The sequence below is a fragment of the Dendrobates tinctorius genome, unplaced genomic scaffold, assembly GCF_039654945.1.
Source record: "Dendrobates tinctorius isolate UK_male_01 unplaced genomic scaffold, ASM3965494v1 ptg000007l, whole genome shotgun sequence".
Classification (NCBI taxonomy): Eukaryota; Metazoa; Chordata; class Amphibia; order Anura; family Dendrobatidae; genus Dendrobates; species Dendrobates tinctorius.
In genome coordinates this window covers 38,463,461-38,476,800 of record NW_027361675.1, presented here as the reverse complement: position 1 = coordinate 38,476,800, position 13,340 = coordinate 38,463,461, and the positions used below count along the sequence as shown (strand labels likewise).

Below are 13,340 nucleotides of genomic sequence, written 5' to 3'. Positions count from 1 at the left end.
GTTCTTCTCCCAAGAACCAACCCATAGCCTGAAGGGCCTCCCCCCCCTCCTTCCCCACTGTTGATGAACATAACAAACCATTACCAAAGACTCCCAATGTGTTTCTCCCCTCTAAACCAGAGAGTGGTTAACTCTATACCTAGAAAACTCACAAACATTATCTTGAAACTTTAAATTACTTTCAATCCCTCCATTTCTCCTCCGCTTATATGTGCTATCATCTACAGTCCCTCCATTAACCATGATAACTAGAATACAGGAACAAATAGTCTCTGTATAACAGCACCATCTTTCCACTTTCACAAGTATACGACCTGCCAGGTCTCTCAGCGTGTCTTCTCACTTCTCCCTTCCTTTTCCGCTCTGATCCTTTTATCGTTCAAGTCCAGCCACTTACTTTTTTTCCAACTCCGGAGGAGGTAACTAACAGTTCCCAGGACCACAACCTTGAGCTTAGAAGGATGCAAAGTAGAGTACACCAGTTCCATATCTCTCAACCTTTTCTTCACCCCACCATTCTTTGCTCCTGAACCTCAGCTGAATATTCGGGGTATATGGACACTGTTTGGCCGTTTAATTAAGGATCCTGGCCAGGATGGTATGGGGGGAGGAACCTGGAAGGAGGGTCCTCATGGAGACTCGAGCTCTCTCCACTGCAAACAGCCTGGTCAGATTGTTAGCACCAATTTTATTCCGGAGCCAGTCCTCAAAAAATACTGTAGGATCAGTCCCTTCCGCCTTTTCAGGGATGCCCACTAACCGCAAATTATTCCGCCTGGAGCAGTTTTCTAACTCATAATTTTTATCAGCCAGAATGGCACACCGCTGCAGGCATTGAGTGTGAGACTTCTGCAGCTTAGAAAGTTGGTCCAGTGTGCTCACACTTTCTTCCATCACCCCCACTCTGGTATCAGCCTTGTTAATGGATGCCTTCATATTGATCATTTCCTCCTTTATACCGTCCACTCTCTTTGTAAGGGTAGTTATTGCAGTTTTGCAAAACTTAACCAGATCATATATGTCTCTCATTGTGGGCTCCCCTACTACAGGCTCCTCAGAAGTCTCTTGCATCATGCTTTCCTGATCCTGCCTTCTCCCCTCTCCCTCTGGCCCTTCCTGTGTTACACAATCCTCCATATTTTCTCCATCCAGCTTCTCACCGGCCCCCTCCTCAACTCTTTCAGCCATCTCCTGTGCTACTCCATCCACCCACGCAAATCTTTCAAGTTTAGCAGCAGTTTCCAGCTGTTTTTTGTATGCTGCATTAGCTGCATCCGATTTCTCCACTGCCTCCACACTGTTGGCACCATCATGATCCTGGCTCCCTGCACCCGCATCCTTTTGCCATCTTCTTACGATAGCCACAGTACTCAGTTACACCGCACGTCAGGGCTGGTTCCTACAATCTTCTGCCACCGGTATAGGGCAGTACCGGTACTCTGGAGGCACTTTTAACCGGATAAAATCAGGATTACAGCAGAGGAGTCCTGAAAGCAGTCTGCTCACATTGGGTGCTAGGCCACGCCCCCCTTCCAAAGCTTTACTCACAGTTCTGGTGCACACAGATGCCCGCTTGGTGCCATGTCCTTCAGGTGAGGGGTCCAGCAAACTCCCAGGTAGATCAGGATGCACCTTTCAATGACTCCTTTCTGTATATGCCTCTCCTGGCCATCTCACTGTGCTGGCTTTCCTCCCTTCCTGACCAACACCACAGTCAGTGTCCCGAGCCAGCAGCCACGTACCCTGATGGGTGACGTCCTCTCTGCGTCCCCTTGCTCCTATGTGGCTGCCTTTTCAGCGAAGTAACTGTGGTTGTAGCTGAAGCACCTAGAGGTGCCCCTGCCTCCGGCTTTCTAGCTGAGTCTGGTGATTCTCCACTAGTCTCGGGGGCCGGTACCCCACTGCGATCTGGTCCCTCCACTACTGGATATGGGCCCAACGGGTGGCTTCCGCACTTCCCATGTCCCAAGTAACCCTTCTGCCCTCCGGGGCTTCCATCTGTCGGTTTCTCTCCCTGCAGCTCCTTCTGACCAGGAACTGCTTCACAACACGTCTCTCCACTTTTCTCTCTCTTTCTTCACTCTCCTTCCTGCTCTCTAAGCTCCTCCTCTCTCTTCCTACCATCTCCACCCACTCCCCCAACACCTTTACTACCCAGCCTGGGATGAGACCATCCTCCCTCAGGGTACGTCCAGAGTACCCTGCTGCAATAGTCTGTGTTGGGTGCAGGTGTTAGAGTCCTGTATGGTGCTCCATCCTTGCCTGAGAGTGGGATACCATACCTCTGAATGAGATGCAGCACTTCTGTGGCGACTGAACCCTCAGGGGCGCCAAAAATACATGTGGGGATTGCCTGTTTGTTAGGAATTCCACACATGTTTTCAGGCTGTCTAACAGCCCCAAATCATGCAGCTGCGTTGACAAACACTAAATCTCCGAGCACACCAAAATACTCGGAGATCACCCGAGCATGCTCGGGAAAACTCGAGCAACGAGTATACTCGCTCATCACTACTAGAGATTTATTGCTAAAGTGGAAGTTTCAGCCTATATATCCGAAAAGAGCTCCTCATGCACAGAAAAAGAAAAAACTGGACCGAGACTGGTTTAAGGGATGATTGGTTACTGGAGAGCCGTTCTGCTTCCTGCTTTCTACTCTTTGCCTGGTGCAGTCGGCAGACTTTAACCCTAGAGGTGGCGAAATCTCTCTGTCTCTCTCTCTCTCCGGACGCTGCACGTGTCATCTCGTTGCGCACAGTGTAAGTCCTTACTCATTGGCTGAAAAAAATCACGTGCAAGCATTCTGGGAAATCCGACTTGGCGCTCGTTTTGCCGACCGCATGGCCGACTTCACGTTGTGGTCGTGTTTCGGTCGGCAAAACCCAACTTTGGTATAAGTTGGCGACTTATGAATCTGGCTGACCTGTTTCGCTCAACTCTAATCTTTATATACCCCAAATGCACACCAATTTTCATTTATCAGACAAACACATAGGAGAGCTCAAGTGTTCTCTAAAGGGTTTAAAATTGTCTGTGGGGATTTCAACCTCCCCATGTCTGCCGTCTTAGATTGCTCAAACAGACGGACTTCTAGGGAAGAGATGAAATCTCTTGTTTCAGAATATAACTTACATGATATCTGGAGATATCTCCACAGCTCTGAGAGAGATTACTCTGACTTCTCCTCTAGATTTAATTCCTATAGAAGGATAGACTATATTCTTGTTGATGGTAGAACTCTAGGTTTTGCACTTAAGGCAGCGATATTTGCCATCTCGTGGTCTGACCATGCTCCTATCTCGCTCACCATATCTGATAGTGATTCTTTGGTCAAAGCAAATAGGTGGCATTTAAATGATTTTTTACTGACCAACAAACAAAACATTGAGTTAATAGAGACCAAGTTAAAAGACTTCTTTGACATAAATGATAATAACTCCACCTCAGACTAAGTGGTTTGGTCAGCCAACAAGGTATATAAGAGGTGTTTTTATTAAAATGGCAGCAATAGAAAAGAAAAAGAGAGAGGTGGCAGTGTTAGACCTATTATTTAAATTAACAATCTGGAACAAATCAACAAGAAAAACTCTACCCCACAGTTGTCCCAAAAAATAACAGAACATAGAATGAGGCTGCGTGCTCTACTTTTATTCCAGTATGAAAAAAGCTGTTAAAAAGTCCAAAGCAAAATATTATGCAATGGGAGATAGAGCTGGAAAGATTTTAGCTAGGAGAATCAAAAAAGGGAGATAAGAAATAGGATTGCATACTTGAATAAACCTGATAGGACAAAAGTACTAAATCTGATCAAGATTGCTAAAGAATTTAGGAGATTTTACTACTCACTATACAACCTAAAGCCCCCGTTACACACAGCGAGATCGCTAGCAATATCGCTGAAACGTCACAGGTTTTGTGACGCAGCAGCGATATCGCTATGTCTGATACTTACCTGCAACCAGTTCCCCCGCTGGTTATCGCTGATCACGCGAGAACGTCCTGGACCATTTCTCGTCGGGCGCTTCCTGCTGGGCTTCTTGTGGCGCCGACGAGCGACGCGTGGACGCGGGCGGGAGGATGTCAGGATCGCCGCGTCTGACAGGTAAGTAGCGACCTCCGACCGCTGCTATGTCGCTGGTGAGATCTGCCTGTGTGGCAGCTCACTAGCGACCACTTAGCGATGCACCAGCGATCCATATCGTTGTCGGGATCGCTGGTGCATCGCTTAGTGTAACGGTACCCTAAGAGAGGATCCTCATACAGTTCAGCGTAATACACAGGAAATTATGACGGCACTAGAATAGTAATAGATCTGTTGAAGATAATGGAGACTACTTTAGTAAACTCCCCGGTGTACTATTGTCTCTTGATGCCGAGAAGGCATTTGATAGAGTGCACTGGGGTTACATGAGAGAGGTTCTTGATAAGTTTGGATTTGTGGGAGATATTAAAAAAGCTATTTTGGCCCTATATTCTAATCCGAACGCGGTGGTGAGTGAGTCGGTTTTTGGTGTCTAATGGTACCTGTTAGGGCTGCCCTCTTTCGCCAGTTATCTTTGCTTTGCTAATGGAGCCACTGGCAGAGGCTCTTAGAACTAATCCAAACATACTCTCTTCATTTCTCTTCATGTTACAGAAAGAGAAGAAATTCAAAGTGCACCTGAAGAAACAGAGGAATGGAAACATGTGACCCAGAGAACAGGAGGATCAGGAGGCAGTCAGCACCCATACTTCTCAGGAACCAGTAACAGGCTCTCAGGCAGGAAAACGCTGAAGAAATACATCAGGATAAGACTTTGCCCACTAACAGCAACCTTGTACGCCTTCAGAGTCCTCCTGGATGGAGAAAGAAAAATGTTGTGAAGAAGAAACGGAGAGTGGTGGTCATGGGGGATTCCCTGTTGAGAGGAACAGAGGCCGCTATCTGCAGACCGGATATAACTTCAAGAGAAATGAGCTGTCTTCCAGATGCAAAAATTAAAGATGTGTCTGACAGAACATCACGACTCTTCAGACCTACAGATGACTACCCATTCCTGCTACTACATGTGGGGACAAATGACACCGCAAGAAACTACCTGGAAACCATCTGCAGAGACTTTGAAAATTTAGGCAAGAAAGTGAAAGAACTAGGAGCGCAGGTGGTCTTCTCTTCCATCCTCCCAGTGGATGGCCATGGAACAAGGAGGTGGAATAAGATTCTGCAGGTGAACAACTGGCTACGTCGATGGTGCCGTCCGCAACGATTTGGCTTTCTGGATCACGGATTGAATTACCTATACGATGGACTACTTGCTAGAGATCGGGTGCACCTTACGAAGACTGGAAAACATGTATTTGGAAGTTGCCTTGCTACACTTGTAAGGAGAGCTTTAAACTAGAACAACACGGGAAGGGGAGCAAAAGACCAGAAAAAGCCATACACCTGACAAATGCTATTGAGAACTCTGCTATTAGAAGTGGAAAGGAAGAACAAAGACAAAAGAATCTAATTAATACAAATATTGGAGAAAGAGAAACCAATCACAAACTAAAATGTTTCTATACTAATGTACAATGCATGGGCAACAAGCAAGGAGAATTGGAACTACTAACACAGGAAAAGAAATATGATGTCATTGGAATCACTGAAACTTGGTGGGACAATACACATGATTGGAATACAAGACTAGAAGGATACAACTTATTTGCAAGAAACAGACTTGATAAACGAGGAGGAGATGTCGCATTGTATGTTAGAAACGCGTATATCTGCACAGAGATTGAAGCTTCAGAGACTGGGAGTTCTGTGGAAACTGTTTGGGTAAGAATACAAGGACAGAACTATGGAAAGGACACCATTGTAGGCATTTACTACAGGCCGCCTGTGCAAGCTGAAGATATGGATGAACTCTTTATGCATCAAATGGCCAAGTTCTCCAAAAAATGACATAGTTGTCATGGGAGATTTCAACTATCCAGACATTTGTTGAAAATCTCTCTCAGGCAAAACTAACAGGTCAAGGAAATTCTTATCCTCTCTTGCTGACAACTTTATCTTCCAAAAGGTAGGGGAGAAAACAAGGGGAACTGCTACCTTGGATTTAATCCTTATAAACAGGGAGGAAATGGTTGAGGAGGTAAAAGTGGCTGGGACCCTAGGAGGTAGCGACCATGCTATTTTAGAATTTTGGATAACTAGAGGAGGAAGACCTGTGAAGACTCAGATGTCAAGGTTAGATTTCAGAAAGGCAGATTTTAAGGGATTCAGAAAGAGAATTGGAGGGATCCAATGGCTGGATATCCTTAAAGACAAAAATGTCCAGGAAGGATGGGAAATCTTGAAAAATGAAATTCTCAAAGCACAATTGTTAACAATTCCGAAAAGAGGGAAGAATAGGAAGCATTTAAGGAAACCAGGATGGAGGAACACAGAACTTAAGCACATGCTAAAAAGGAAGAAAAAAATGTTTATAAAATGGAAAGAGGGAGGCATATCTAAAGAAGAATATAATGCTGTCTGCAGAACCTGCAGGGCACAAATCAGATTATCTAAAGTTGACAATGAATTGAGGCTTGCAAGAATAAAGGATTTTGGGGATATGTCAAAAGTAAAAGAAAAGTCAAAGATGTTATAGGATTTTTACAGGTTGAAAATGATGAAATGGTAAGACAGGATGTTGAGAAAGCCGAACTTTTAAATTCCTATTTTGCATCTGTTTTCTCTCAGAAAGGAAATGTAACATCAACTGTTCTTCACTGTCCTATTAAGGGAATAGAAGAATCCAGGATATCTATAAACAGAAAGATAGTGAGGAAGCACTTAGCTAACCTAAATGAATTCAAGTCTCCAGGTCCAAATGAATTACACCCCAGAGTACTGAAGGAGATAGCAGAAGAAATTTTTGAACCCCTCTCCATAATCTTTGAAAATTCTTGGAGAACAGGAGAAGTCCCAGAAGACTGGAGAAGAGCAAATGTTGTTCCTATCTTCAAAAAGGGGAAGAAGGTGGACCCAGGCAACTATAGGCCAGTGAGTCTGACTTCTATACCAGGAAAGATCTTTGAACAAATTATTAAACAACATGTATGTCCTGTACCTGGATAAGAATGAAGTGATTAAACAGAGTCAGCATGGGTTTGTAACTAATAAGTCATGTCAGACTAACTTAATTACCTTCTATGACGGAATCACTGATTGGGTGGATCAAGGAAATGCTGTAGATATAGTATATCTTGACTTCAGCAAAGCATTTGACAAAGTCTCTCATACAATCCTTATTGAAAAAAATGACTAAGTATGGAATGGACAAGGCAACTGTTAGGTGGATTCATAACTGGCTTAGTGATCGGACCCAAAGAGTGGTCGTAAATGGCTGCACATCCAGTTGGAAAAATGTCTCAAGTGGGGTACCACAGGGCTCTGTCCTCGGCCCTGTATTGTTCAACATCTTTATTAATGATTTAGATGAAGGAATTGAGGGTAAACTGATTAAATTTGCTGATGACACAAAGCTAGGAGGGATAGCTAATACTAGAGAAGAGAGAGAAAGGATTCAAAAATATTTAAATAAACTGGAGCAGTGGGCAGCAACTAACAGAATGGTTTTTAACAGGGAAAAATGCAAAGTACTACATCTGGGCAATAAAAATGAAAAAGCATATACAGAATGGGAGGAATAGGGCTAAGCAACAGCATATGTGAAAAAGACTTGGGTATACTAATAGATCACAGACTGAATATGAGTCAACAGTGTGATGCAGCAGCAAAAAAGGCAAATGCAATTCTAGGATGTATTAACAGAAGCATACAGTCTAGATCACGTGAAGTCATTATTGCCCTCTACTCCTCTTTGGTCAGACCTCATCTGGAATATTGTGTCCAGTTTTGGGCACCACATTTTAAAAAAGACATCAACAAACTGGAGCAAGTTCAGAAAAGAGCGACCAGAATGGTGACCGGTCTGCAAACCCTGTCTTATGAGGAAAGGTTGCAGGATTTGGGAATGTTTAGTTTGCAAAAGAGAAGACTGAGAGGAGACTTAATAGCTGTCTACAAATATCTAAAGGGCTGTCACATTGTAGAAGGATCCTCTTTATTCTCATTTGCACAAGGAAAGACTAGAAGGAATGGGAAGAAACTGAATGGAAGGCGACACAGATTAGATATTAGAAAAAACTTTTTGATAGAGTGATCAATGAGTGGAACAGGCTGCCATGAGAAGTGGTGAGTTCTCCTTCAATAGAAGTCTTCAAACAGAGGCTGGACAGACATCTGACTGGGATGATTTAGCGAATCCTGCTTTGAGCAGGGGGTTGGACCAGATGGCCCAGGAGGTCCCTTCCAACTCTACGATTCTATGATTCTATACATGGTGTCCGTGTGGGAGATATGGACCATGTGGTGGGATTGTATGCAGATGATGTGATATTATCTCTCACCGGAGTGGAGGGGTCACTGATGGGTGTCATGGACACCCTAAATGAATGCTCCAGAATCTCATATTACAAATTAAATGCCGCAAAGTCTAACATATTCCCCATAAATATTACAGCTTTGGTAAAGGATAGAATACTAGAGTATTTTCCCTTTAAGTGGGAGGAAGCAGGATTTACATATTTGGGAATTAAAATTACAACATTTGGAAGTCTCATTAAGTTGAACTGTGAATCTCTGATTTTGGAAGTTCATGGGGACTTGGAAAGGCAGACCCTTCTCTCAATGTCCTGAGTTGCCAGAATACAAATGGTAAAAATGATGTTGCTGCCTAAGATTACCTACTTGTTTAGATGTATCCCCCTCAAATTCACATCTAGATGGATAGGGCTCATACAATCCCTATTGAGTAAGTTTATTTGTAAAAAAAAAAAAAAAGCAAGGGTGGCGGTTGGGACTCTGCATTTCCAATATTCCCATGGTGGCATGGGTGTACCAAATCTGTCTTTGTACCACAAGGCAGCCATACTCAAGGCCGCAAAAGGATTGGTGGGCTGGGGATCTTAATCATAGAGGACTCCAAATAGAAAGACAATTTGCTTCCCACAGGTCTACTAGACTTTTGACTTTTGCTAGAGATCGAACTACTGAAGCCCTGAATTCGGATTTTCCCTTGCCTGCGATGTCCTCATTGAATTCTTATTGGAATAACCTTGATAGAACATTGACAAAATCCCTATTTACATTCATTTCTGTAAAAGCAATAGAGGCACACATCTCTGGGCTGTCGCTAGACCGGTGCGTAAGGACAGGTGTAAGCACCCTTGACAAACTCTTTGATGGCCCTGTTTTCCCCTCCTTTGCAGATTTGGTCTAACTTTACAAGATTCCCAAAACGTGCTTTTATCAGTACCTCCAAATTTGTCATTTTATCCATTCGTGTACATTTCCAGCTTGGTGGAGTTCTGACCCTTCAGACATGATGCATAAATACTTTAAAGTAGAATATCCAAATAAACATGGATTGTTTCTGTTTTATAGGACTCTTAATTCGCCAGTGGAGTCGGTTGAACTCCCCTATATGAATGTCTGGGAGAAAGCACTTTCTTTCTCATCCACCCCCGAACACTGGTGGACTGCGGCCACATTCACTCAAAGGTACTCCTCCTACATTAATCATCTTGTACAACTGAAGAAGATACATTTGAACTGGTATCGGACCCCTTATAAAATTTCCAAATTTAACAAATCATATTCCTCCTTTTATGCTGGAAGGGATGTGGTAAAAAAGGGGATCTGGGTCATGTGTGGTGGTGGTGCCCCAAGATAAGAGGATTCTCGAATCAAGTGGCAGACTTAATCAGGACTTTAATAGGTTTCCCTTTAACACTAGATTGGTCTTTGACAGTCTTAAATATTGGGTTGGACCTTCTTCCCCCAAACTTAGCTCCAGCGATAACCCACGTTTTGATAGTGGCCTGTCATTGCTTGGCTAGGCACTGGAGAGAAGCTACTACCCCCACACAGGAGGACCTCATTGGTAGGATAAATTCTCATTATCTACATGAACATTGTTTGTTTGGTTCACTTGATAATGCAAAAAGAATGAGTTAAGGCCCCTTTACATTTAGCGATGCACCAGCGATCCTGACAACGATACAACCCGGTCAGGATCGCTGGTGCATCGCTAAATGGTCGCTAGTGAGCTGCCACACAGGCATATCTCACAGCGATGTAGCGACGCAGCAGCGGTCGTTACTTACCTTTCAGACGCGGCGATCCTGACGTCCTCCCGCCCGCGTCCACGCGTCGCTCGTCGGCCCCAGCAGGAAGCGCCAGACGAGAAATGGAGCTGCACGATCAGTGACAGACAGCGGGGGAGCCAGTCGGAGGTAAGTATCACACATAGCGATATCGCTGCTGCGTCACAAAATCGGTGACGCTTTAGCGATGTCACTAGCGATATCGCTATGTGTAAAGGCCCCTTAAGTCACCAGTGGGAGATTTGGGAGACTTCTGGATTGGCGATAGCTCACACTTAAGATGGTTTTAATATTTTTCCTGGCTTTTCTGGTCTTCTCATAATCAGATTGGTATACAAAAATGTTTAAAACAAAGCTCCTAAAGCTCATTCCCCCGCCCTACTATCCATTAATTTACCTTCTGTGTCCAATCTTGGCGCTGTTTCCTTCTGTGTGATCCTTTCTTTCCTTCCCTCTCCTATAATATCCAATTTGGAATTGGTTTTCTAGTTGTGATTTTTTGGACATGACTGCTATACTGATGTAATTTTGTAAACAAGTTATTTCTGTTGTTATAAGATTTAATTGAATAAAAAGTTTAATGTTGAAAAAAAGAATAAATAGACATTTGGGATTAAAATCAATATTGGTTTCCAATCACCCCTTTAAGTCATACTGTAATCTCATTGTTGGCTGAGCTATGATTAAAAATTAAGACTAATTGAAATAACTTAAATTCCCAAAAAGTAAAGTATGTGGCTAGAATTGTACATGCTTAAAATTATGTTAACTAACTACCCATAATTTATTCCTTATATTACTTATACTAATATTATTTTTTATCATTGCAAAATGTCTGAATGCATAATTTCCAGGCAAATATTTTGATTCTGAGATTTGCAAAATGATTGTGAATGTAAGCGTTTGCATTATTTGCAAGCAGGTTGTGAAAGTAAAACTTTTGTTTAATAATTTGGATTTAGGTTGCTCATTCAGTGTATCCATGAATTGTATCAAAAATACAGTATGTTTAAAATTAATTGTCCATCATTTCTTTTATTTTTTTTGTTAATTAAATCATGATGACTATTCTGCTGGAAGAGACTTATAACTTATGTGTTAGCAATATCTACAATACATTTTCAAATTTAAAAATCCCATTCAAATGATATAATGTTTAACTAATGTTTTTTCAAAAATCTTAGGTGTTTATAAATTTGTTGGATTATGTACCATTCATTATAACCTGTGTATTTGTTGGACATATTGGAAAAGTAGAACTGGATGCAATGATGCTTGCCATCGCTGTAAGTATACATATATACTTGGAATGTATCCTTTCACTTATTTGTGTGTAATATGTGTATTTTATTTTCCACAATTTCTACAGTGATTATAATAATAAAACTGCTATTTTTCAGTGGTCAGCAATAAAAATATAAAACCATAATTTTTAGTTATGAATATATTTTTATATACCGTATATTAGTGAAAATAGCATAAGTATTTATTCATCCTGCTATAATATTATTTTTAAAAGGGTACCTGTCATGTTGATCAAGCAGTGTCATCTGCCAGATAAACTTTATAGACAAGGAGAAGATAAGCAAATTAATATATAGCAGACAGTGGCAAGGTGTGGCCCACAGGACACATCTCGCCCTTTAGCTGTCCTGTCCTACTTGGAACAGTATTATACCGCACCACATGGCCACACTCTGACCCGATGTCTCAAGTTCACTAGTATCTGCGATGGATGCAGATGCCAGTGAATACAATGGTTGGCTCCCTCTTCCACAATTCAGCATGTTCATCTGAGTCTTAGCACAGCTGGTGAAAAGATGTCAGTAGATCGTGCCTTGCTGAGCAGAGTTTGTGTTCACATTCTGCACAGACCGGATCAGTAAATTGGGGGAAAGGTTGGTTTAATTTTTTTAATATATTTATTTTTATAATTGTCAGTCAGTAGTTGGGGAAACTGTGAAGGCCATTATACTGTGTGGTAGACTGTGGGGCCATCATTCAGTGTGTGAAGGGCTGTGGTCTTTTGATATGCATTGGGGCTGTTTGGCCATCATACCCTGTGTGGTTGGCTGTGAGAACATCATACTGTGTGTGGGGCTGTGGAGTCCATCATACTGTGTGTGGATCTTTAGGGGTCAACATATTGTGTTGTGAGCTGTAGGGGTTCACTATATCATGTGGAGGAACTGTGGGGTCCATCATACTGTGTATCAGGAAGCAGTAGAGCCATCATAGTGTGCTGGGGGTTGTGGGATCTATCATATAGTGTGTGGGGAACCATGGGGTCCACATGCTTTGTGTGCAGTGCTTTGGGGCCATTATAATCTGGAAAAGGCTGATGTGGGGCAATTATAGTGTGTTTGGGACAGTGGAGTCTATAATACTGTGTGAGGAATTGTGGGAGAATATACTGTAATTGTACCATACCATGTGAGGCCTCTGTGGCCATCATATTGTGTGTGGAGATGCAGAGGTATCACACCGTGGACGGAAGACTGTGGTGGAATTATATTATATATGCTGTCTGGTCATCTTACTATATGGGAAACTGTAGGGACAGCTATTATGTATGGGTGGCTGTGAGGGAATCATAGTGTGTGAGCAGAGATGTTGATCATGGTTTTTATTAGCTACTTCTAGTAAGAAAACATATTACATGTTACAAATAGAGATGAGCGAACCTTTCAAAGTTTGGTTCAGTTCGATTTGCCGAACGGTTTGATGAATGTATCCGAACGCCATTAGATTCAATGGGAAACAAAAAGCTTCCCATACAGCAAAAATTAGGGGCGGACACCATGAAAAGTGGCATCAATTGACCCACAGTAGAAATTTGCAAATGGCACAGCAGCAGTCAGCCATATGCCATGCATGTTGTATCTGGGTCTGGCCCAGCATTTACAACTTGTAATTGAAGTTTCAATGAGGACTTGGTGTTTAAGGGAGCGATGTAAGCCTTCTTTGCTGGAAGCCCAGATACCTCATACAACAGTTGAATTTTTTTTTAGTTTCCTAGGCACACTCATGTGGCACAAACATCAGTTTTATAGACTACTAGTGGTAGAAAAATGTAAGAATAGTAACACAGGTAATTGACTGATCAATTGACTCACAGTAGAACATTTTCTAATGGCACAGAAGCTGTCAGCCATGTGCCA

The 13,340-nt window shown here is 42.5% G+C and overlaps 1 protein-coding gene across 1 annotated transcript in view; it reads left to right on the top strand.

Annotated features, from left to right (window-relative positions):
* LOC141087742 (multidrug and toxin extrusion protein 1-like) overlaps positions 1 to 13,340 on the top strand; it is a 127,186-nt gene that overhangs the window by 33,613 nt on the left and 80,233 nt on the right. Inside the window, exon 2 of the mRNA XM_073573518.1 lies at positions 11,364 to 11,465. Coding sequence (XP_073429619.1) covers positions 11,364 to 11,465 — 102 coding nt within the window. The remainder of the gene's footprint in view (positions 1 to 11,363; positions 11,466 to 13,340) is intronic.